Raw genomic sequence first — 27,007 nt, forward strand, 5'->3', positions numbered from 1 at the left:
GGTTATCTGAATGGGGAGCAGAATATATTTCTTATAGTCCATATCAGAGGTGTCAAATTTGGCGGCATCATGTTGTCATCAAATAATGTATCATGACTTTTCCCCACTTCACTAAAATGGGAGTGGGAATGGCAAGCGTGTGATGTATCCAGCCCGCAAACCGCAAGTTTGACACCCCTGATCTATATGAACTCTTATTTTAAGCAAACAAGTTTCTGTGTTGTATTTCCTCTTGGCTTGGGACACTTTAATTTGGAGGGTTATGTAACCTTAACCCTCCTTAAGGATTAATTAAGGAGGGTTATGTAACCTTAACCCTATGTAAAAAAGATGTAGGTGAGAGCTGCTGCACAATTTTTTTTTAAAGGCCACATTTCTATGGGCAGCTTTCTTGGCATTTGCCCATAAGTGCAACAAAGTAGTAATGATGCATTGTGTATCATCATAAATGGTGGGTTGGATTGGAGTAACGGTTACATTATACTATGGCTGGTACAATAACTTAAAATTGTTACAGTGTAATTTTCCAGTGATTCCACTCTTACCTTAGTGGGGAGTTCCAGTTGATTGTGAAGGTGCAGACAATATGGATCTTTCCCCTCTACTAATTAACATGTTTGGATGAAATTGCTGGAATAGATCTTCTATATGTTTAGAGTAAATGATTATCATCTAGTTGATATTCAAGAGATGTCTTTGATGCCTTCACCCAGTATTTGGAGACTGTTAGCATCTAACATGACTGTTAGGCATGAAATTAAATCCCAGCAATACGTGGTTGCCTGTTTGTAGAATGAGGTCATCCAATACCTCCAGGGTGGCTCCAGCCCTGGGTGCACATGGTGCACATGATGCAACTTGAGGTCCTCTTGGATTTATTATACTCCTACCCTCAAAACGATGCTATAGAGCACTGCACACCAAGACAACTAGACACAAGAACAGTTTTTCCCAGAATGCCATCACTCTGCTAAACAAATAATTCCCTCACCACTGTCAAACTATTCACTAAGGCTGCATTACTATTACTATTAGTCTTCTCATCGTTCCTATCACCCATCTCCCCCCACGTATGACTGCAGGACTGTAACTTTGTTGCTTGTATCCTTACGATTTGTATTGATATTGATTGTTTCCTGATTGCTGATTTATACCCCATGACTATCATTAAGTGCAGTACCTTATGATTCATGATGAATGTATCTTGTCTTTTTATGTACACTGAGAACATAGGCACCAAAGATAAATTCCTTGTAAAGGAGGCGGGATATTCTAGCAGATGTTTTGCATGTTTGATAGTCATGGCTTGAGTTATTCAGTGGTGTTGACAGAGGAATTAGTGCAATAACAAACAATAGCAGTGATGACGAGTCTCCTTGAAAAACTTCTATCTGGATATTAACCTCTCCCAATCTATGATCTTTGACAAGCAACTGTGTTTTCCATTGGGCCACCAATCACAAAGCTTCTGATGTTTCTACTGACTCATGTTGTTCTTCTACTGTTATTATTAGCGGGGAATGTCGCAAGAACTGAAATCCATTTTCAAACTAGCTTTTTTCTCAATTCCACTTTTTATTGTGCTTTGCAAAGCAGCATGTAAGCTTTAAAATATTTCCACTATGAACTTGGTTAGGAGAGAAGATTGAAAAACATCACAAATACACACAAGGAAGTGGAGGAATCTAGAAACTAAATTATGATTCATGTTATGGACGAGGCAGAGCACACAACTTATAAGGAATAGGAGGAGCTGTAAACCCAATTGCTGGTGTCAAGTCCAGATCTTCTTTTGATATTCCAGGGGGTGGCTGGAGAGTGAATCTCTGCAGGAGACTGGTAAAGAACAGAAAGAGCTCCATTTTGGCAAGGGTCTCACCTAAGCAGATTCTCCGACCTGTAACAATGAACAAAGACAGGGAAACTGGTTTCAGTGGTTCTTCAATAACATTTTGCAGTTCTTGCCATGAAATGGTGGCTCAGAGATGGCAAATCACATGCATGGAAATGAACTAATCCAAAATTCTACCATAAAGATTAATCATGTAGGAATAATGTAGTTTTTTTAAAAAAAGGAACCTCCAGTACATTTCTTCTACCCTGAATCCCTGAAAATAGCTTGAACATCTTATTATAGTTTTTGCCATTTTTAGAATGTTGAGTGGATTATTCTGGTGATTTCTTTACCAATTATGTTGTAAAAGGAAGAATCTGTTATTAAAACTCTCATTTACTATATACACATATGACGTAAGATGTTACCTGCAGAGAAGGGCATGAATGCATCCCTCTTCACAAATTTTCCTTCAGAGTCAAGAAAATGCTCAGGATAGAATTCATAAGGTTTCTCCCACTGGGATTCATCATGGAGCACAGACGTCAGCAAGGGAACGATGTGAGTGCCCTGCAGGTATTAATAAATTATTAAACAATTAGCACTCCTCTTTGGTTTACTCATTCATATGGAAACTTTAAAAGCCATTCCAAATTCATGAATTTCCCAATGTGATGAGAATGGAACACCTTCCAAGTGAATTATTATGACCAGTTAAATATCTCTATGAATAGCTTTGCAGAGACAGCACAACAGTGGACCTGCTAGCTAGGAGTCAGGTTTGACTAACAGAAAATTTCTTTGGAGGAAGGAGAAATTGGGAGATCATCACTGTGTGCTCTAGAAGAGCTGCTCCTCTCTAAAAAAAACTGCAGTAATTTAATTTATTGGGGGTGATTATGGGTTGAATCATGGACTTACAATAGTGAGGGGTCCTTGGTACTCTCTGAGCTTGGTTTATTTTTTGCAGACAAGGTAACAAGGTAACATCATCAATGCTAGTAAGGAGCACTGTTTGCTGTCAGTTTGCAGTATTGCTTTCAATACTATAGGTAGTCCTCAACTTATGACAATTGAGCCCAAAATTTCTGTTGCTAAGCAAGACAGTTGTTAAGTGTGTTTTGCCCCATTTTACGATCTTTCTTGCCACGGTTAAGTGACTCACTAGAGTTATTAAGTTAGTAACAATATTGTTAAGTGACTCTACCTACCCCACTGATTTTACTTATCAAGTCGCAAAAGATGGGTCCCTAACTTTGGGACACTGCAACAGTCAACAATACATGCCAGTTGCAAAGCAAAGTCTAAATACCGTGATCATGGGGCAATCCTAAGTGTGGAAAAAGTCATTGCGTCAATTTTTTCCAGTTGTTGTTGTAACTTCAGTCCCTAAACCTAAACTTATAAGTCGAGGACTTGAAGGGAACCAGTTTGCCTTAAGCAACTATTGGACAATCGGGAGTTTTCAATAAGTCCCAGATACAGCTTTTATGTCAAACATTCTGCGAATTTCATTTCAGCACCTAAGGATTAAGGCTCAAAAGTTTCGGTCAATTGGCAGACTGCTAAATTTATCTGAAGCGGATTCTCCGGGGCTGCCTTTAAAGATGCCTTCCCATATTTTCAAGGCGAAGCAGGATATGCTCCTGCTTCGCATACAGAGGTTAGGGGGACCCTTTGCCTCCCTTCTCCTCCGAGGTTGAATCATCTGATAGGGCTGGTGACGATAATCTCTGCGGAGACAGGGGGCAAACTCTGTGGCAGTCAGAGCTGTGCCCCAGACCAGGACACATGGCAGCCACAGAAGTCCTTCAAGTAATGGTAGATCCCCGAGGAGGCAGACACTCCACTGGAGCCAGAGACGTTTATTGTGTTTGGCCTATTCAAGCTCAGCCGGTATGTGTCCAGACCGCCAGGCCCAGCCAAAGACCAGTTTATGAATACCATGAAGGCAGAAGCTGCCCTCGGGCCCAAAAGCCGCTCCAGGAGTTTCCGCACTGCTGTTGCCGGGCTTCTTCCGCCTTTGGCTGCAAGTGAGCCATCGCTTCCCATTGCCACAAAGGCTGGGAATTAGCAGCGGCTGCGGCAGCCCAAAGCAAAAGCAACAGCGGATGTGACATAGAAAGGGACCCCGATGGGAAGTTAGAAAAGCGGGGAAGTTCCAGGGAACGATCTCTCCCGAGCACATTGGCCAATGGCTGCCGCAGCTTCCTTGCAGGCCAATTGATTTCCTCGCCACACTTCTATGACAATCACAGGATCTGCTGCTGGGTGGGAAAATCCCGGCATCCTTTTTATTTGTGCGCGTTCTATACAATTCTCTTCTGTGAAATGTGATTCTGGGATGTGTTGTGAAAAAAAAATCGGGACTTTTTAAAAATGACGCGAGACGTGGGACAAATTGTTCAAAAGCAGGTCTGTCCAGCCAAAAGTGGGATGTCTGGTCACCTTATACTTGAGGCACCAATGATCCGCCACTGTTTGTACTTATAACTGCTATGAAGAATATTAGAAGCCACTTCTTTAACTCCGCCGCTCTTCTTGCACTTTTTGCTTTTTGTGTGATTTTCTTCTTTTCTTTTTACTTTGTCATTGTGTACTAGTTTGTATCAGCTTTACCTTCCTATTTAAAAGTTAAAAATTATACTGTGATTTAAATTTCATACATCTAAAAATGTTGAACACTGATAATTTTTATGATATATATATATATATAGTAGCACAGGTTCGATTCCCAACAAGGGTATGGCTAGCTGATGAGAGCTAAATAGCTTGAAATAGATCTATACTAGTCTCCCTTTATTTATTTATCAGCATAAATATAACAAATGTAACAAAAAGGCAACAGTAAAAAATATTGGGTTTCTGTCTGGATGGTCTCTTGTGACGAGCTGAAGGACAGAGAGTGGAAGTGTGACCTTCCTCCCATATTTGGGCACACCAGGGGTTGTGACTTTAAATATATACCTTTCACCCTGGCCTGGCTGATAAGGAGTCGAGCTCTGTAGCTCAATGGTTAACACATCTGCCTAAGAGGCAATAGAGCACAGGTTCGATTCCCAACAAGGGTATGGCTAGCTGATGAGAGCTAAATAGCTTGAAATAGATCTATACTAGTCTCCCTTTATTTATTTATCAGCATAAATATATATATATATATATATATCAAACATATCAAGGATGATCTGTTTGGAGATAATAATTAAGAGGAGATTCACAAACCATCACTGAATGAACAAAGCACTTATATGAGGCTAATCACCTTTGGAATGAAAAAGCCTTTGAAAGTTATATCCACTGTAGTTGCTCGTGCTACATTTGCTGGAAGAATATCAGCAAATCTTTGAGTTTCATGGATAACTGCATCAGTATAAGGCATCTTTGCTCGATGTTCAATCCTTGGCTGAGCAGACCCAATGATTCTTGAAATTTCTTCATAGACCTTACCTAGGAAAATAAAACAATTATAAGATGTTTGTTAATATTTAATTTTGCATTAAGCCCTGGGTACATTTAACTGTGAAAGATAAGTATCATGAAAAGTTCAAAAAATGTGATGCCATAAACCAAGATTATTTTTTTTAAAAAAAATGGCCATGCTGCATATTATATTAGAATATAAGGGAAACATTTTTGCTTGAATTTGGTTAAAATTCTGTTGTGTATATATGCTGTTAATTTTGCCATTGCTGCATATTCTCCAAATTTAAAATCCGATATTGTCAGAATTGTTTTTTTCTTCAAGTGTTGGTCAAAGTTTATTTTTGCTGGTATGAGTATATTATGGTAATACAATGTTGTTGATACTTGAACAGGCCACTTCATGCTGTTCTCTAAGGTTCATGGGGATTGGGGAATGGCACAATTGTCCTTGTGGCCTAGCACCTCAGGATTTGCTGTGTGGAATTTACCTTCATATGGTTGGGTTTTTCTTCTTCTCTTGACAGGCTCCTATGGCCTACCCAGGGCAGCTTGAGTTCCATGAGTCCTTTATTCTTGAAGTAGCTCTTCTTCAGACTCCCCAAATCACACAAAAGCATGCCCTGTTCTCACATGATTTCAGAGGCTCTGGAGGCCATGCAAGAGCAGGTCCTTATTTTCACATGTCTCCACAGCCTCTAAAACTTCTGTAATAATGGGACATGCTTTGAATAATAGTTCTCAGGTGTTGGTAAACGTTGGTATGTCATCCAAAACATCATGGCATATCACCTTTGACATGTATTGTCATAGGTTCTATCTCAATGGCCTAGCTAAATGAATGTTGCAGGTAACAAAGGATATAGACAAGGGGGGATTTCACCCCATTCAACACATTACTCCTTGTTTGACAACAATGGTCAGTTATGTAATTTTACTTTTGTAGATCACATGTTTCATTGCATTATACTTTAATTTAACAAAATATTTGAATATTGAAATCCAACCAAATGAAAAGTGCTTACTCTGAATGTCAGGATATTTCATCATTAGTATTATGGCCCAGCGTAATGTGGTTGAAGTCGTGTCCATCCCAGCAGCAAATAGGTTATTCACAACAGCAATTAGGTTTTCATTATGAAAATATCTTTCTGCTTTGTTTTTCTTCTCCTGTAATATATAAATAGTCTATCTAAGCATATTCGATACACTCGCATCAACTAAACTGCAGAAAGCTGGAGAACACTGAACAATAGGAGCATCTCCCAGAATTTTGGATTTCAGTCCCCACCTTTCTAAATTAATAAAAGGGATTGTGAGAATTGTAGTTCTAAATACCATAAAGTACTGAGTTCCCTATGATTTATGATTAAGAAATTCATAGAAATGGAAATAATTAGCATGAAATTCTATAAAAAGTCTTCTAGAAATTCATATTTTCATAAAATCATAGGATTGGGAAGGACCTTGAAGATCTTCTATTACAATCCCCAAGGAAGAATCTTCATTTTCTTCATTGTTTTTCCTGAAAATCTCAAGACTAGCTTACAAAGATGAATCAGTGAGTTTTTGCTTTAAGTCCAGTTATCTCAAAATAAATCAGCAAAGAGGACAAGCAACCAGCATCCACCTCATTTCTAAGAACTGGAAATATTAGAATGGCAAGGTTCTAGGATGGAAACACTTCCAGTCAATTGACAGAATAATTACTGATGCTGACACCCCCAGTAAGAGCTAAAGGAAGCATGTTTCATCAGAGAAGCCAAGGAAGATATCTCCTTCCTTCCTTTCCCTATGTTTTGAAGCCTCAGAAACTCAGTAAGTAAATAAATGTAATACTCCCAGAGAGGGAAATATCTCTGGTAAGCATTTTTTGGGGGGAGGGGGAGAATTCTCCACCATACTTCAAACATGAAAAACAAGCCAAATGTTCAACAATGTTTACAAAAGACTCCCCCCCCCAAATTGAGTTTCTACATGATCAAAAATCATTATTTCATAATTGCCCGGCATTGTATTTGTGCCTAAATAGGTCTTTCATTAACTAAGATCATTACAACTACTTATGCTTTCCAAAATATGTGTTGAAAAAAAGGCATGATTTGAGAGGTAATTATTTTTAAAACAGATATAATTTTCATTGTATCTCAATCCAGGTATAGCAACAGACAGCACAACTCATATGATTGTGCCAAATTTAAATATATTATTATTGTAGTAGTTGTAGTAGCAGCAGAGGTGGGTTCCTACCGGTTCATCCTGGTTTAGCTGAGTAGGTAGTAACTTGGCCTGCCATACCCCTGAACCAGTTCTCTTGGCAGCAACATCTTGCTTTTTGCTTCTGTGCATGCACAGAAGCATTTTTAGTACTGCGCATGTGCGCTGCGCACACATGTGCGTGCACAGCACATCCCTCAGTGAACTGACAGTAGCAGCAGTCAGAACCCACCTCTGACAGGGATGGCTTGCTCCCGGTTCTAACCGGTTCAGCAGAAGGGGTTCCTAAAATTTACCATGTCTTTTAGAAACTGTTCCTGTGGTGGGACAGTACCGGAACGCCTGCCCCGGCCCTCTCGCTCACCCCCCCACCCGTCTGGTCGCCACTCGCTCACACTCCCCCCGTCTGTCCGCACCATGCTTGCCCCGCCCGCCATGCTCATTGATTGGCTGGCTCACCAATCGCCCCACCTGCCTCTAAGAACCCAATTAAAACTGCGGCATGAACGGCCCACTTACCTCTTTTCCTGTTTGGCTGTTGCATCATCACTTGCTGATCGGGTCCTCCTTCACTTCATTTTGGCTTCCCTGCTGCTATTTCTGCCTCCCTCAGGTAAGCAACTAAGCGCGAGGGGCGGCGCGATGGTGACGGAGCCTACGGTTTGCAAGCCTGGGGCCTTCACAAAGAAATGCTTTCCTTCGCGGAAGCCGTGGGTGAGCATACACCGCATGGCTGAAAGGAAGTGTGGGGTGGGGGTGGGTGGCAGCAGCAGCCTACAATACGCCAGCCTGGGACCTTCGCGAAGGAAGGCCTTCCTTCGCGAAAGCCGCACGCTCGTGTACATCTCGTGGCCAAAAGGAGGTGGGGGATAGGCAGTGGCAAGGGGAAGCCAGCTGGTGCAGCCTGCCGCATCCCTGTGCTCTGAGTGAGATTGGGGATCCTTAGGGGCCTTTGTTCCAGCAGATCCCTGAGCTCGCTTAGACCGCAGGCCCGCATTTAAAAGTATTGTATATAGAATATTTTTAAATGTTTTTTTAATTTATTGTTGATAGAATATTTTCTCAAATGGTCTTTTTAAATGTATTGTGTATAGAATATTTTTAAATGGTTTTTTAAATTTATTGTTGATATAATATTTTTTCAAATGGTCTTTTTAAATGTATTGTGTATAGAATATTTTTAAATGATTCTTTTATTTATTATTTGTAGAATATTTTTCAAATGGTCTTTTTAAAATTTAAAAAGACCATTTAAAAATTATATCAACAATAAATTAAAAATACATTTAAAATATTCTATCAATAATACATTAAAAAAACCATTTAAAAATATTCTATACACAATACATGTAAAAGTATTGCTCAGAAAAAAATTAAAGGAACATTTTCAATCAAAAGCACACCTTATTTGTAGAAAGAACAGTAAACAACAGGAGCAGGATGCTTTAACCAAATCCATAGATAAGTTAACTGACAAACATTTATCCAGTACTTCCAAAATATTTTTTATTGTTTACGATCTGGCACAAAGATGCAATCCATTCTCAGACATCGAAATGCACTAACTACAGTTGGCGTAGATGTGGGAGTTGGCTTGCATTCATGGAGATCCGTGATGAAAATAGTTGAATTCATTGCAAACGAAATTAAAACCACTGTGTTTTCAGGATTATTGCAAAGAATCTAAAGGTGTGCCTAATAATCAATGAAGCCTCAATGCTTTCAATGAAAGTATTTATGATAGTTTTTGTTAGAGTTGAGGATCCAGAATGACCAGCAACCATTTTCATTGAGCTGTTGGAATTAGAGAAACAAGATGCAGAGACCATATGTTCTGCAGCGATGTGAAGCTTGCATAAAGTTGGGTTTACCACCGAATATCTGCAAAAGAATTTAATAGCTTTCTGCTCCAATGGTGCCAACATTATGCTTGGGAGAAAATCTGGAGTCAGCACCAGAATAGCTCAAGACTTCCCAAACATCATAATCTGGCACTGCTTGAACCATCACATCCAACTTGTGCTGGATGATGCAATAAAAAAATAAAACAACTCAACCACTTCAAGATCTTCCTTGATAAAATACACACCACTTTCCAGAAATCCTTCAAGAGCCAGAATGACCTTTTCCAAATCTCTGAACAATTGGGCATTGAAATTGTGAAGATTGGCAGAGTTTTGGGACTAAGATGTGCTGCCTGTAGTTTAAGGGCAACCATAGGTGTGTGGCATGCTTATCCAATGCTACATCAGTTTTTTTCTGGGCAATGAAAGATTCCCAGGCATGGCTTCCTGTTTTGAAAATCTTTTTTTTTTGAAGGATTTGGCCCTTATGATTGATATTCTAAATATAGATTTCTCTTCTGTCAAATGCCCTGCAGGGGAGAAGCACAGATATCATCAAGGCCAGAAAATTAGTATTGCAAACAATTAAAGCATTTGAAGTGCTTAGACAGGGGAAGGGCACCTATGAAAAAAAACATTGATGCAATGCTAACTACGCAAGCCTTCAAAAACATAAAATTAGCTCCAAATCAATGATTTGTTGCCCTTCCTCATGAAAACCTTCTGTCAAGCATCATCACCAATTTGAAGAAAAGGCTGATGGATTGCGACCATCTAAAAACAGATAGCCAATTGCCAGCCACAAACAAGTTACACTTTTATCACATATTTGGAGCCAGATCATTGAAGATGTAGTCGTTCAATGGTCAGAAGCAGAGGCAGCATTGGTTGAATTTGATGAAATTTTTAATTACAAAATTGATTTGAATGACTACAGAAATTTTTGGGAAAATGTGCTCAAAAATCCAAACAAGTACAAAATTGCTGATGGTATCAGAAAAGCTAGAGATATTGTCAGCACAATTGCTGTTAGTTCAGCAGAGGTGGAAAGAGGGTTCTCAAAAATGAACCTCATATGTTCAGAGCTAATTGTTCCAAATGTAAGTAATCTGATGATGATAAGTGTTGTTGGCATGCCTGTTGAGAGATGGGACCCAATTCCTGCAGTGAAAAAGTGGCTCAGAGCGCACCATCACATGGCTGACAATCCATGAGTAAAGACCAAGAAAGGTGCAACTGAAGAGTCTGGAAGCCGAAGAACAATCTGGAAATACCTTCAACCAGAAAACCAATAACACAAGTAATCTCTTTCATTGTGTTATTCTTATGTAAGGTGTAAGTGCATACAATTAAAGTTTTCCTTTCTGTGTCTCTTCTTTGTGCAGGTTATTGGAGCAAGGTGGTGAGGTGGTGGTGCAGAAGACCACCAAGGCGATCATCTTCCCTCTGTAAGTAGCAGTTTTATTGCTTTGTGTGCTGGTTACATCCTTAATGTAGTAGTGCATGCAATTAAAGTGTTCCTTTCTGTGTCTCTTCCTTGTGCAGGTTATTGGAGGAAGGTGGTGAGGTGGTGGTGCAGAAGACTGCCAAGGCAATTATCTTCCTTCTGTAAATAGCAGTTTTATTGCTTTGTGTGCTGGTTGCATCCTTAATATAGTAGTGCATGTAATTAAAGTCTTCCTTTCTGTGTCTCTTTGTGCAGGCCATTCATTAAAGCAAGTGTGATCAGTGATGTAGAAGACTGGCAAGGACAGTCAACTTCCTTCTGTAAGTAGCTGTATTTATTGTTTTCTGTGCTTGTTTCATCCTAATTCAGTGCATGCAATGAAAGAGTTCATTTCTGTGTCTCTTCTTTGTGCAGGCCATTCATTGGAGTCAGTGATATTGAAGACTGGCAAGGACAGTCATCTTCCTTCTATATGTAGCGCTTTTATTGTTTTGTGTACTTATTTTAAACTTATTTAAGTAGTAAGTGCACAAAATAATAAATTTCCATTTTTATATCTTTTGTAGATCATCCATTGGGGCAAAGAATTCAGTGACATTGTCTTGGACACTCCCACACAATCACATGGCCAGCAAGCCACTCCCACCCAGTCACATGGCCAGCAAGCCACTCCCACCCAGTCACATGGCTAGCAAGCCACTCCCACAAAGCAGGCCACACCTACAGAAGAGATTCTAAAAAAAATTGAAACCCACCACCGCAATACAGTCACATGATTTCCATTTGCCTACTTCATAATGGGCTTCTAACACGCTGAGTCAATGAAGAAGCTGGCAGTAAATTCACAAGTCACAATAATGTGACATCTCACTTAATGATCCATGATAACTTGCATAAAGATGGCGACAAAAGTGACCATCACAAAAACATAATGTCTCAGTGACTGTGTCACTTAGTGACAGAATAGCTTCGTCCCAATGGTTGTTAAACAAAGTCTATCAGTAATCCCATCTTTCTTCTGAAAAAAGAAACAGGGTGGGTCTTGTCAACATTTCTGCTCAAGACAAATTTGTGCAACTCTGTTGTAATTTAGAATAACAACAAGTTTCTTTCCATAGCTGAAAATGAAACCTTCCCATCCTAAACTCTGCAGCACCCTGGTTCAACTAAGGAATGGTGGTTTTATACATGTTCTGGAGCTAGAATCCTGCAAACAATATAACCCACCTACAACTTAAGAACCTTTGAAAATAATTTTTACAAATAGTCCTCATCTTACAACCATTCATTTAGTGACTGTTTGAAGTTACAATGGCACTTTTGACCCATATTCACTCTTATTACTATTGTATCATCCCATGGACAAGTAATCAAAATTTAAACACTTGGCAACTGGCATGTATTTATGAACATGTGATCACTATTGGTTACCTTACCGTCTGGCTTCTGACAAGCAAAATCAATGGGGAAGCTGGATTCAGTTAACCACCATGTGATACACTTAACTTCAGTGATTTGCTTAACAACGGTGGCAAAAAGGTTGTAAAATGAGGCATAACTCAACTACCGTCTTGCTTAGAAGTGGAAATTATGGGCTCAATTGTTCAAAAGTCATGGACTGTCTATATTTAAAACCAGCATAGAAGAAGGAAAAGGAAATAATTTTTAGGGTACCCCTTCAGAACATCTGAAAATATTAAAATGACTCTGAAGCCCAGGATGAAAAATTGTATTTTTATAATTGGATCATGCATTGTGTACTTATAATAATATGCATCATACTTTGTATCCAAAATAAGATGGGAATGATTTAAGTCAGAAAGTGTAATGTAGGGGCAAAAATCTCCATGGCATGGCCATAATAAATATTCGGGCATTAATCTAATGTTAAAGTGTTTGATATCATTTAGGCTTTTTTTCTCTCTTTTTCGTTATTTAGAATTGCTTTGCAAACTTTGTAAACTGTTCTGAAAACTATCGTTGACTTAATAAAATTAATGCGTAATTTCCAGTTTCAGTCATGAAGTTGCAGCCCTATGTACAGTTAAATGTCTGTATATTTCAGGGGTGGGTTTCAGCCGGTATGGACCGGTACGGCTGTACCAGATGGTAAAATTTAGCATATTTTCCCGTACCCCTTCTTCCGGAGGCCCGGTACCAGAACGCTCCCTCCCATGGCCTGCCCCCCCTGCTCACTCCCCCTTTCCCCCCCCCAGTCACCACTTGATCTCTCTCTCTCCCCCTCCCCCGCTTGTCTGCACCATGCTTGCAAAGCTTGGCACGAGGAGAAAAAGCCCCCCGAACCCAGTGGGGAGCTTAAGCAAAGGATGAGGCAGAGAGCTGGGTGGAAGAAGGTGGAAATCCTAGTGAGGGCTGCCTGCCGCCAACTCGACTCCATGCAGAGCAGGCTGTAGAGGCTGCCATAAGGTAGGTTGATCCAGGCGGCGTGCTCCTGCAAGAAGCTGCGCTGCTACTGCTGGAGCTGCATTGCCCCACTGACTTGGGGACTTCTGCCCCTCATGCCACACTTTGCAGCCGCCAGAGCCCTGCATGGACCTCTTCAGGGTGCTGGGCAACCTGGTTCTGGGGATTCCCCCCCCCCAAAAAAATACCGACTGACTGTCTCTCCAGATTGTGCGGCTTTTCAGGGTTTTCTTTTTAAAAAAAACACCTCTCCATATGATTTTGAAAACCTGTGAGGTTGCTTTGGGAGGGGGCAGATGGGCAACATCCCCCCCCCCATCCCTGGGCACCTGCAGGCTCAGAGCCAGCGAAAAGAAAGAAAGAACTTATGACCCCAAATTTTGGTTACTAAGCAAGAGCGTCATTAAGTGAGTTTCACCACATTTTCCAAGTTGGCCGTTCCCACCCGATTACATGACCGCTGAGCCACTCCCACCCGGTCACATGAGTACCGAGCCACTCCCACAAAACAGGCCACATCTACAGAATAGGTTCTAAAAAATTTTGAAACCCACCACTGACCCCTGAATAGTAGTAAGAGGAGGAGGAGGAGAGGAGGAGAAGCAGCAGCAGATTTGTTTAGATGGGCTTCGTTTAAATTGAGGAAATTAATACTTTAAAGAAGTGCTTTGCAACATATTATTTATACTACATATAGCACTTTAATATAACCCTCAAAATGTACTATTTGGGACATTTTTTAAAGGAAACTCCCTTAGTTTTCAGTTTAGAAGTTTCAATTGTCAGTTAAAAATGAGTTTTTATTTCCTGCTTTAAAGGTATGAATATGCTATGAAAATATCATTTGGAATTAACAATAAAGAAGAATATCTGTAGCTCAAGGTTGAAATGAGGGGTCCTTGGTGCACTTTGACCTTGGTTGTTTTCCTTGCAGAAGTTTCATTATTAGGTAAAATAATCAGTGCTAGTTATCTAGTTACCGAGTTTGGGTGATGAAACATGTGCAAGAAAACCACCAAGCTCAGAGATTACCAAGGAGCCTTTACTTGGAATTCCTGGAATAAAACACTTCCTTACCTCTGCCTGTTGGACAAGAAATGAATCAATAAAGCTCCTCTGGTCATTTTCATCCAGAGCTTTGAGGTGTTCTATGAAAGTGGTCTTTATGAAACCAAACAATTCCTTTCTATTATTCAGAATTACGTTACGAGCACCAAAAAGAAAGCCAAACAGGGGGAACATATTGTAGAACTGAAAAACACAAAAAGGATAAAAAGAGTCACAAAGAAACCTGAATAGTTTTCATGTGGGCAATGTGGACATTTTTATTAAAACTATTCATATTTCATGGTGGGAAATGGTTGCATACAATATGTAAGATATAAGGGCTTTTCTGTCATAGTGAACCTTAAAACATATGGAATGTTTATTATAAATCCCACACTACATTAAGGATAACATAGTGAATACACAATGAAGTCCTTTTAAAATTGAAAAAAATAATTTACCAAAACAGGAGGGCTTCCTGCAAGCCGGACATTTTCATTGATTAACTTTAGTAGTCTTTGAAATGTGGGGTCTTCATACTCATATCGCTTGCCAAGTATAATAGAAACAATGATATTGCCAACAGCGGAATTCATAAGTGCTGTATTCTCAAATGGTTGTCCTATATAGCAAATATTAAAATTAAATGAATTTATTAAAATTAATTTACAGATATGAAAGAACATCAGATTTAAAAGACTGTTCAATGGCAAAGTATTCCCACCTTAGGCACAGTACATTTCTTTAGGAAACTGATAGCCAGTGCTGGAGAACATGGAGATATTGGGCAAAAGAATATTAAATAGGATTTGAGTGTTTGAGGAACTTGACAGCTGTAGAGGTAGACTGCTAACTTTTCTGCAATAAATCTGTGAAAGTTTAGCTCCAGAAGGAAACATCAACTCACCTTCATAAGATTCAAATGCCTTTGTCAGGAGCCTGCACTCTTCAATTATTTTATCCTCTATAGTCCTCTTGCCCATTCCATAGTCCCGTAGTGCAGATATGGTAAAGCGGCGCATCACTTTCCAATTCTCCCCATGAGAAAAAAGAATACCTAAAGAGAAAGTCCAAGACTAAAAGACATATTTTGTTCTGACCCATTTTATTCACAGTGAACAAGGCTTGGCAAACAGTCTTTCAGAGGAATATTTATCAACAAGAACCTTATCTTGCTTGGCAAGCTGCCAGATAACTAGTTTCCAAATGCAGGGCAAAGGCAACACTTAGCACATAATGTCTTATAGTCACAAACAAAACTTTCCACTTTTGAAACGACTGAAGGAATGAGTTGTTTCCTGCAAAAGCCCATTCCCCATTCGCTCCACTTTTGTTTCCTATTGGAGGGGCCAATCACCTCCTAGGTGTAGCTTTACTCCCAAGTCGACCCTACTTTCTTAGTTGTTCTTGTCTTCTGGCAGCTTTGGGAACAGGCTCCAGCTGTTCCTCTACCTCACTGCTGTCTAGCTCCCTCTCTGCCACCAATGCCGAGCCCTCTTCTGAGCTTTCCTCAGCCCCCAAGTCTGGCCCATGTTCCTTCCCAACCTCCTTACTGTCTGATTCTGCTGCCAGCTCCACTGGCCACTGGCAGGCCACAAAACATTTGTACTATGCCATTATAATGAAGAGAATGTTATAGCAAATCTGCTATAACAAAATAGTATGAATGTTGAGAGAAAATGTGCCCACTTTTAATTTATTGCATTGTATTTGAGTAATTAGTGTGGAGTGTGTTTGAAGAGAGTGTTTAATTGGTAAGTATGGTAGGACCGGGGATGTGGCCTGGAGTCCCCTCCGCTGAATGCAGAAGCAGAAATGGAAGGGGCCCAGACAAACATCCCGGCCTGGTATGAATGGAATATATGACCTGCCAGGAAGAAGGGGGGCCGTGGGGGAGAGGGAGTGGTCTACGGGGATAAGGGAAAGTTGGAGCATCCCGGTCATGACTGGGAGGGGCAGATATGGTGGGAACTGTAGGGCTAGCCATTATTGGAGAACAAGGACTCGCTACATTACAGCGATTGCTTGTTCTGGCCCCGCAGGCTCAACACAAGAATCTGGTGTCAGAAGAATACCGGGCCCCGGTCTCAGGTTGTTGTTGCTAAATGCCAGGTTGGTTGTGAACAAAGCTCCCCTCGTCCAAGAATTAATATTGGACGAGGAGGCAGACCTGGCATGTATAACCAAAACCTGGCTGGGCCCTCTCAGAAATGTGCCCAGATGGGTTTCAGGTGCTCCACCAACCACGACACCAGGAAGGGGTGGGGAAGTGGCAGTTATCGTATGAATGTCATTAGTTCCTCGCAGGATCCTTGCCCCAGAGATTGTGGGGTGTGAGTCTCTCCTCTTGAAGTTGGACCTAAGGGTTCAATTGGGCTTGCTGCTGATGTACCTGCCTCCCAGCTGCGTCATGACAGCCCTGCCTGTGCTACAAGATGCAGTAGCCAGGTTGGGGGTGGAGTTCCCCAGACTTATGGTATTGGTGAACTTTAATCTGCCGTCTCTCGGTGAATGCTCAGATGCGCACAAGAGTTCATGGCTTCCATGACAACCATGGACCTGACCCAGGTATTTAGGGTTCGACTCATAGGGCGGGACACATGCTTGACCTTGTATTTCTCTCGGGGGAGTGGAGATGTGATCTTGATTTAAGGGGAATAGAGACCTTGCCCTTGTCATGGTCAGATCACTCCTTGCTGAGGCTTGACTTCAGGACACTACCCCCCCACTGCAGGGAGGCGGGGCCTGATGGACCCTGAGGGGTTTCAGAGAGAGCTTGGAGAGATACGTGACTCCCTTGTCCGCAATCCAGCCGAGTCTTTGGTCACTGCCTGGAATAGTGCGGCAGCTGGAGCATTGGATGGGATTGCACCCTTGAGGCCTTTCCGCGGCAGCGGCTCCAGGAGGGCACCTTGGTTTACCGAGGAACTCCAGGAGATGAAGTGCCAAAAGAGACACCTAGAGCAATGCTGGAGGGCTAGTAACTCGGAGTCTGATCAATCACTACTAAGAGCCTTTATTAGCACTTATCTAGTGGCGATATGGACGGCAAAATGTGCACATTTTTCTGCTCTTATTGTGTCCACGGAATCTTGCCCAGCCACCCTGTTTAGGGTGACCCGCTCCCTCCTGAAAGGTGAGGAGGTGGGGGAATCCTTCCAGGGAAGTGCTGAGGAGTTTGTTCAGTTTCTGTCGGATAAAATCACTCAGATTCAGACAGATCTGGACTCTGTTTGGGCAATGCCAGCCGAGATGCCAAGGGCCAGTCTTAATCGGACTTTTTGGGATGAGTTTGAATTTGTCACCCCAGAAGAAGTGGACAAGGCCATGGGAGCGATGAGTGCCTCCACCTGTTTATTGGACCCGTGCCCCTCCTGGCTGGTTTCAACCAGCAGAGAGGTGACACGAGGCTGGCTCCAGACGATTATCAATGGATCTTTGCAGGAGGAGTTTTTCCCGCAACCATTAAAGGAAGCAGTGGTGAGACCCCTCCTCAAGAAGCCTTCCCTGGACCCAGATGTTTTGAAAACCTATTGTCCAGTCTCCAACCTTCCTTTTTTAGGGAAGGTTGTTGAGAAGGTGGTGGCACTTCAACTCCAATGGACCTTGAAAGGAACGGATTATCTAGACTCCTGTCAGTCCAGTTTCAGGCCCAGTTACAGCACGCAAACTGCTTTGGTCGCCCTGACCGATGATCTCTGGTGGGCTAGGGATAGAGGACATTCCTCTATCCTGGTGCTTCTTGATCTCTCAGCGGCTTTCGATACCATCGACCATGGTATCCTTCTGCTATGCCTGGGGGAGGTGGGAGTGAGAGGCACTGTATTATGGTGGTTCTCCTCTTACCTCTCTTACAGGTCACAGTCGGTGTTGGTCGGGGGGCAGAGGTTGACCCCTAGGCCCCTCGAGTGTGGTGTGCCACAGGGTTCGGTCTTGTCCCCCCTCCTATTTAACATCTACATGAAGCCGCTTGGTGAGATCATGCGACAGCACGAGGTGAAGTATCATCAATATGCGGATGATACTCAATTATATCTTTCTGCCCCTTGCCAGCTCAGTGAAGCGGTGGACATGATGTGCCGATGTCTGGAAGCTGTTAGGGTCTGAATGGGGGCAAATAAACTTGTGCTCAATCCCGATAAGACTGAGTGGCTTTGGATGTTGCTCCCGAAGAACTGTTTGGACAGTCCATCCTTAACCCTGGGGGAGAAAATTTATGCCCCTCAGAGAGGGCTTGCAATTTGGGAGTCCTCCTGGATTCACAGCTGAAACTGGAACATCATCTGTCAGCTGTGACCAGGGGGGCTTTTGCCCAAGTTCGCCTGGTACACCAATTGTGGCCCTATTTGGATCGGGATGTGCTTCTAACGGTCACTCATGCCCTTGTCACCTCAAGGCTGGATTATTGTAACGCACTCTACATGGGTCTACCCTTGAAAAGCATTCGGAGACTGCAGTTAGTTCAGAATGCGGCCACGCGGGTGATAGTGGGTCTGCCAAGGTACACCCACATTACACCTATCCTCCGTGAGCTGCACTGGCTGCCTATTGGTCTCCAGACTCAATTCAAGGTGTTGGTTATCACCTTTAAAGCCCTACATAGCTTAGGTCCAGGATACCTTCGAGACCGCCTGCTGACACATACCTCCAAGGGACCAGTAAGATCCCATAGATTGGGCATCCTTTGGGTGCCGTCGGCCATACAATGTTGACTGGCGGGCCCTCGGAGGAGAGCCTTCTCAGTGGCTGCTCTGACTCTTTGGAACCAGCTCCCCCCGGAAATCTGGACCATACCCACTCTGATGGCCTTCAGGAAAGCTGTAAAAACGTGGCTGTTCCAGCAGGCCTGCAGCTGTTGACCTCACTATTGAGGTCCGGCCCCGACTAGAATGAATTTATGATGGATGATTGTTGTTTTAAACTGTACTGTTTTTATGTTTTTTTTATATTCTGCTTTTAAGCCGCCCAGAGTCCTTTGGGATTGGGCGGCATATAAAAGTTTTAAATAAATAAATAAATAAAATGTTTATGGCAGTTGTTTTTCATTGTACAGAATTGGAAAGTTAGTGTGGGAAATGCAAGTTTAATGTGAAACTTCTCTGTAACTCAGAAAATTACAGATATTCCCTTATTTACAAACTCTGTTTTTTCAACCATCCAGTGTAGAGATCAAATTTCCAAGGGTAGTTGAAAGAAATCAGGAAAAGTATAGGTTAAAACTTTGTAGAAGTGACTTCAATTCTCTTTCTCTGCTTTTTAGTCTTATCTTAAGGCAGTCAGGTTCTTAGTTTCTATCTTGTCTCATATATTCTCCAACAGAAATCTCCTATGCCATCTCCACACTAACTTTTTTTTAATGTTCCACAACTTTGGACAGATATTGACAAGGTATACCGCCTGATACATAGAATGAGAAAAGCTTACCAAAGCCCTCATTTATTTCATCAGAAAGCTGGACATTTGGCCTCTCTGCAAATGCATCAGCATGATTCACAAGAGCTTCTTTCACTGTTTTGTATCCAGCCAATACCACCATTTTCTGGAATCCCAGTTGAATCCTGAAGACTGGGCCATATACTTTTGACAACTAGAATTGAACACAAAGAGGGAAAAATAGAAGATCACCATGAAAACCCTTTATGCAGAGTAACAGACATCAGAGGCACTCATGTTTCACAGAGATAAGAGTAAAATCATGTTCTCTTTTTTAATGTTTGAAAGCAATCTTGTGTGCTGCATTTGCTATTCATAAGATTGCAAACTGAAACTAGGACAAGCAGTGACATGTTTTTGAAAATGCCTGTTCAATACTAAAAGTTTTGTTTTGTTCATAAACTTTTCCATCCAGAGATCGTTTGTTGTACACGGAAAGCGCTCTACATATTTGAGAGAGCTGTGGATTCAGTTTAGCCCTTTGTAGACTACTATAACTGACTTGAAATTTTTATTTATTATTTATTTATTGCAACTGGGGCAATAAAAATCAAATGAGTTAATTTTGTATCTTTTTGCTTTCATCTAATGGTTTTCTACCCCAAATCATAAGAAGGTGAAAGGAGACAATATATCAATATTGGTTAAAATTCTAGTAATTTCTGTTTTCAATATAGCAAGCATATTTGGCTTTTGAAACAACCTTCCTTTTAGGTAGATAAGGTAGTGGGAGAGAATGGGACTGGAATAATGTAAGAGAATCATTATTCCAGAAATGGAGATATCAACACAAATCCAAATGCATCAGCAGTCATCGTGGTTAACATTTCAACTTTTAGTCTAAAAGAAAATTTTCCACATTACCCATAATGGGGAGAACAAAAAGCCATTCCCTTCCTTACCAATGAAGGCTTATTTATTTAATTGTAATGGCAACATCAATTCAAGGGTGGAATCAAAGGAGAAAATGTTCTTTTTCATGTTTCATCAACATCTTCCTGATTCAGATACTTTACTGAATCAGCAATCCAAGGATGAAACCAAGAACCATAAACAGTCTGTGTTTATTTCAGACATTTAGTAGCTAAATTTATAAACATCAAATGGATTGATCAGCAGTGCAGATCAGTATTGATCTGCTATTGTATTATGAGCCAAGGTAGCGCAGTGGTTAAATGCAGCACTGCAGGCTACTGCTAGATCAGCAGTTCAGCGGTTCAAATCTCACCGGCTCAGGGTTGACTCAGCCTTCCATCCTTCCGAGGTGGGTAAAATGAGGACCCATATTGTTGGGGGCAATATGCTGACTCTCTGTAAACCGCTTAGAGAGGGCTAAAAGGCCTATGAAGCGGTATATAAGTCTACTGCTATTGCTATTGCTATTGTTATTCCACCATATCCATAACGTCTCAATACCTTGCATCTTCCTGAGTTTGCTGAACTTTTAACAGACATGATGAAACCATCTAGTCAAATTGCCATGGAAAAGACATTTGCTAATAACCAACATAGAAAAAAAAAGAATGTTGACTATTTGTTGCTGCACTTGTTCATTTCTAATGGCCATAAATATATTTTAATGTGTTTCTTCCCCATTCCCTCGCAAGATCTCTGCCCCCAAATCATAGTATTCCTAATGTAGGAACCAGGTGAAATTTTAATACATTGTAAGACCACGGTTCCCTCTAAGGTGTGCGGCCGCGCGGCCGCACACTTGGAAAGAAAACACCGCGCAACAGTTTCCAACTGCCGCACAGTGTCATTTGCCGGACACAGACTGCAGCCTGCAGAGCGGCTGCACAATCGCGATTGAAACCCCCTCCAGCTAAACAGGTGTCTTGAGGTGCAGTGCAGCAGGGCAGCAAAGTGACTAGGTTGAGGGCTTGTGGTGGCTCGGGCTTCTTGGAGCAACTATTTAGAGGGGACATTGCCCATAGCTGCCTTCGCACAAATTTAAGAGGGCTAAATTTGTCTTGTTGGGTGGGGGGAGGGAGTGATTGGCCGAAACTCGCTGAAAGAAAGTTCCATGTCTTTCTGACCCACGTGATTAATTCAGCCTCTGAGATAAGCGTATCGTGTGAAAGCAGCTGGCTTCCCTTCCTCTCCATCATCCATGCCTCGATTAACACATGAAAGCCCACAAGGGGAGGAGGTGGGGGCTGGTCACAAACCAAGAATGAGATAACTAAGCCGAGCGTGGGTTGCTCCGCAGAGAGCAACCCACACTTGAGAGAAACGGCAGCAGTGAGCCTCCTGCCTTCACTTTCTACCTCTCCGCAACGAGGTAGAAAGTGAAGGCAGGAGGCTCACTGCCACCGTTTCTCTCGAGGCTACCCACCTGAGACTCGCATTGGCAAAACCAGGGCGGTGCGGCAGTGATCCTAAACTCCCACCTAGAGCGACTGTGCCACGGAATCCAAATGCAAGAAGCAGGATCTGTTTCCTTGCGCATCTCTCTCTTTCAAAGAAAGCCTTCCTTGTTCTACCTCTCCTGGCTGCAATCTCAGCTATCTTTGAGTCTCCCGCCGGCCAAGTGACATCACATGATATTTGATAACTGATTGAGATTTTCAAAGTCATTGAGAATAGTTTTGCTTTTAAGCTAATTAAACTTCCTATCTGTCAGTTTATCTGTGCAATTTTGTTGGATATTTTGGGTCACTAGTTACTATCACTAGTTATATGCAGAATTGTCTCCCAGAGTTCAGTAGTAGTAGGTTACTGAAACCACCTGTATAGAGAGGAACAAATTGCCACAATTTTTTAAACAATCAGCAAGCATTGTTGAACAGACAGGCAATAAATCCTTGAGTTTACAAATTAATGATGGAAGAAAACTGTTAGATGTGAATGAGACTTTATGCATTGGGATTTTAATCATTTTACTCATTTAAAATAGCAAATTGCATATAATACAATAAAATGAAGTGTATCAAGTGAAATTCATTAAAATGAAGTGTATCAAACATTTACTATTTTAATATTACCACTATTAAGTGCCATTTATATATTCATTTCAAAGCTCTTTTTTTATTTAATCCAAAATGAATTTGAAAAGATAATTGTAATGAGTTTGCTTTTGAACAAATATTTCTAAATTTATTTGTTTACAATTTTATTCGTTTTAAAATTTTATTAGTTTGATTTGATATAACACTATTTCGTTGTTGTCTTGGGTGACATCTGTGAAAAAAATTCAGGTGCTCAGGAATGAAAATGTGCCGCTCAAACACTATACTTTTCCACCCACACTGAAAAAAAATTAGAGGGACCATTGTGTAAGACCATCTTATTCTACCACCTCTTGCAATTCATTAACTTTAGAAAAAGATATTAATCCCACCCACCCCGCTAAAAAAAAACAACCAAAAACCTCTCTCAATTTATCTGTTCATTGATAGGATTATGTCCACAAAATGAATATAAGTTTGCCAAGATCTTGTAATTCTATGCATACTATAGCAAGTTACAATCACTATTAAACAATAACAAAAAATCAGAATATCTCCAAAATCTCTTGATCCAATTTTGCCTTGTTGGTTTAATTTATTTCAATCATTACCTTCAGCATTGTTCTGTGTGGTCTTTTCATATCCATAATAAGGAGATTTCCAAGCAAAGGTAAAATTCTTGGTGCTGGCGGAAGATTTTTGGAGTTGTTATTCCAGGAACTGGAATTCATTTTCAAAAGGAATATAGTCAGAAGAATAACAAAGATTGATATAGAAACAAATTGAGTCCAATCCATTTTCTTTCAGTAAACTTTCTATAGTATTTAAAATGGAAAATGCAATACAATTTGGTCAAATATAGTTCCTCCCCAATATAATGTCTGCACAAATACCTAAAAATGTTGCAAATGTTCTCCTTATCTCAGTGAATCATTATCTTTTCTGTCTGATGCAATTGGTTTTTCTTTACTTTGTAAAAGAATTACCATATTTTTTGGAGTATAAGACGCTCTACCTCCCAGCAATTTGCCTCTTGCAACAAACAGTAAAACAGTACAGATAATATACACTGTTTATGGTGGTTTTTTATGCATATGTGCCTGACCCATAGAAATACCAAAGAATTGGAGAAATGTACATTATGGCAGTATATATTAATGGCAGAAAGTTTTCTTAAATGTAGTCACACTAACTCCCCTCAATTATTTAAATAGCTCTACTCCAAACAAGATTAAGTCAGGGTTTAATTAGACAACAGGACACTGTTACATTTCAGACTATACTTGTACAGAAACTGTTAAAATTGATGTGACTTTCTGGAAGTATATGTTATTCTCTGCTATTTAAAGCTTCTTCAATTTGTTAAGTTGTCTAGAACAATAATAAAGCAGTCTTTAGAAAATAAGTCTAATAATGATGTTGCATCACACGCATAACATTATGGGTGTGGGCATGGCCACGACCGTATACGACCCTCCCTGCGCTCCCCCCACTTTTGGCACGCAATCCAAAAAAGGTTAGCCATCACTGCCATAGACGATTGCCATAGACTATTGCCACCTCTGCAAGCCCTATTTTCCCCATTTGCTGCAAGGAGGTAAATTGTTGGGAGGCAGAGGCCAAAGGGTGGGGGCCGGTGGGTGAGTGTGGCTACATTCAGTGTATAAGATGTACCCAAATTTTCACCCTCTTTTAGTGGGGGAAGGTGCATTTTATACTCCAAAAAATATGGTACTTTGTAATTGAGATGAATGATATCTTCTCCAAATAAAAAAGTTCACCTAGTCCAGTGATGACAAACCTTTTTTGGCTGCTGTGCCAAAAGTGGGGAGAGCACAGGGGGGTTGTGCGCCGGTGTGCCACACCCATAATGCTATGCATGGACACCCCCCCAGCTCATGCACGCGATCAGTGACCCCCCTTTTTTGCCATGGTTTTCTGCCTTCGCCAGGCTCCAGAGGCTTTCTAGAAGCCTGGGGAGAGTGAAAACAGCCTCCCTGCCACCCTGGATGCCCTCTGGAGGCCTCAGGAGCTTCCCTGAAGCCTCTGGAGGGCAAAAAACTGACCAAACCTGGAAGTTTGAAAATGGTGACTTCTGATTTGTTCATGGGTTGTGGGCTGATTTATGACCTCCAGAGCCTTCAGGAGGCTTCACTGAAGGCTCCGGATGGTGAAAATTGGCCCTATAGACAAACCATAAGTTACCATTCCCAAATTTCCAGGTTCCCCATAGGCTCAATTTTCGACCTCCGGAGCCTTCAGGGGCCTTCAGGAGGCTTCCCTGAAGGGTCTGGAGGGCAAAAAACCGCCCTACGAGCAAACTGGAAATCCGTTCCTGAACTTCCAGTTTGTCCATAGGGCGATTTATTTGCTCTTTGGAGACTTCAGGGAAGCCTCCGGAGGGTGAAAAACAACCTCAAAAGAAGGCTGAAGTTTTGATTTTGCCCTGACAAATGGTTCCACGTGCCACCTGTGGCACGCGTGCCATAGATTCGCCATCACAAACCTAGTCATTTGGGCCATAAGATGTCCAAGATTGTTGTCAATATTTATTTGCTGATTAAAGGGAATGTTGTGGAATTCATTTGGGTAATTATTGAACTTCAACTTGTGGAAGATTTTTGAAAATGCATTAACACTGATTTTGATCCAATTAAATTTGCATGTGCCATGTCCATTGTCCCAAGGCTTCACCTTCTTGCCCATCCAATTCTTTAGGCTATGGCTTTACTTCTCAGTTGTTCTGGATAAGACATTTGTCTCCCTTCTCTAGAAGGAGCACCATCACCACTTTGTGTATCATTTTGTGTACCAACTGCTTATTTTTCCCTTCAGATGAATCTCAACCTCAACCTCAAATATCTCCTTGGAAATGTCAAGAGAATCTTAAATCAGAAAATAGTATTGTATCGCTGATATTGAAATCTGAAGATTGTCATAACTTTACAAAACCTAAGGCATAAGGCAAGAGTATTCCAAAACATGACTGTCAAGATTTGCTTGACTATATCAACCCAGGGAGCATATCACTTCTCTTTATCCATTATTGAACTGCTCCTATAATTTGAAGTTTTCTGTGGTTTTCAAGATTTGTTTCCATTATCTCATATGGATGAAAAGGCATGCCCATGTTCACTGAGAGAAATATAGCAGATATGGTACAAAAGTTGATGCATCTGTCTCAGCTTAAAAAAAAATAGTATAGCCACTTGAGAGCCAATTGAAAATTTTGATTCCCTTTTCTAGGTTTAGCAAGCCTTGAATTCACTTGGAATTTAGAACTGGAAGATCAGGGGCTAAGACCTCAGGGTTTCAGTCCAGCTATATGAGCACCTGGCACAATAAAAATCACATGAGCAGCTAAGAGCTGAATTGTCTAGCAGGTTGGCTGACCAATCTATGGAATCCTATGGTCCATTCATCATGGGTTGTGGTCAATGTCCCGCCTTTTTGTTTGTTCAGCAAAATGATAACATCTCTCTCTCCTCCTCCCCATCCCCTTCTAAAAAGCCCCACTACTAATTTCTGGCTTATGTTGTAGCCTCAACAAGTTGCTTTATTATGATGATTATCCAAAAGTCTTCATCAAAAAAAGACAGGAGGAGACTGCTGTGCTTTTCTTTTATCAGACAATTTTCTTCACTATCATTTCTGAACTGGGGTGTTCTCTGAAAACCAAACAGCTATAATGGGTACAATTATGAATAATGTCGTATTCAGACATGAATTGAGTAATGCTTGCATGAAAAATCTAAATCTGGAAGCAACTTGCATCATTTACCTAAAATTATCTTTTGAATCCCTTACCCTTAGTGTAATTGCCTTTTATTTCCTATCTTGCTGTCATGGCAAGCTCAGACTCACAAGGGACAATGAGGAGACAGGTCCTCTAGTTGCTGCTGAAGAAACCATGGCCTGAGGAGTTGCACACAGATGAGGTTGGGCTATCTGGTAAGCAGCAGACACAGCTGCCACGAGTCCCTGAAGATGAGGAGTCTGAACTATCCTCATCTTCAGGACTCACCCTATGAAGAGCAGAGCAGAACAGAGTCACTCTGCAGGGATCCTCTTCTATTGAAGGAAGAATTAATAATTGCCTATCGAGAAACAGCAACCTCAAACCTCTCTGTGGATGACTGGTTTCATTCATCCAATCAATGCACCTTCATTCCTGTTTTGAAACCTCATGACTTTTACTCTAGATCTGCCAGCTGATTACCCTTTTGCAATGTTTGGACTTTTGGAATTCCACTGTTGTGTCTCCTGTTCTGAATTGGAATTATTATTGCAAGCCTGCTGAACTTTAGGGGACTTGTTTGTCTACTGTGTGTGTGTGGAGGGGTGTGTGCATGCACATACATGCATTTGTGCTCACATTTCCTTTGCTTTA

General features: G+C 41.2%; 1 protein-coding gene across 2 annotated transcripts; it reads right to left on the minus strand.

Annotated features, from left to right (window-relative positions):
* Positions 1-1,684: 1,684 nt before the first annotated feature.
* LOC106539234 (cytochrome P450 2K4) lies at positions 1,685-26,644 on the minus strand. Of its 2 annotated transcripts, XM_087716763.1 has the most exons (10): positions 26,425-26,644; positions 23,229-23,337; positions 19,658-19,820; positions 15,141-15,290; positions 14,695-14,855; positions 14,264-14,437; positions 6,280-6,424; positions 5,097-5,281; positions 2,263-2,404; positions 1,685-1,897 (listed from the first exon to the last, which is right to left on the minus strand). In XM_087716763.1, exons 2-10 carry the CDS (start codon positions 23,262-23,264, stop codon positions 1,710-1,712), a joined length of 1,344 nt encoding a protein of 447 aa, XP_087572889.1. In that variant the 5' UTR covers positions 23,265-23,337; positions 26,425-26,644; the 3' UTR covers positions 1,685-1,709. The 2 variants fall into 2 exon arrangements, with proteins under 2 accessions (XP_087572889.1, XP_087572888.1); XM_087716762.1 differs by lacking the exon at positions 26,425-26,644 and having other exon boundaries at positions 23,229-23,508.
* Between the last annotated feature and the right edge of the window lie 363 nt (positions 26,645-27,007).

The sequence above is a fragment of the Thamnophis sirtalis genome, unplaced genomic scaffold (genome assembly GCF_051295495.1).
Source record: "Thamnophis sirtalis isolate CommonGarterSnake01/CBP01778 unplaced genomic scaffold, rThaSir2_p1.2 scaffold_5, whole genome shotgun sequence".
NCBI lineage: Eukaryota > Metazoa > Chordata > Lepidosauria > Squamata > Natricidae > Thamnophis > Thamnophis sirtalis.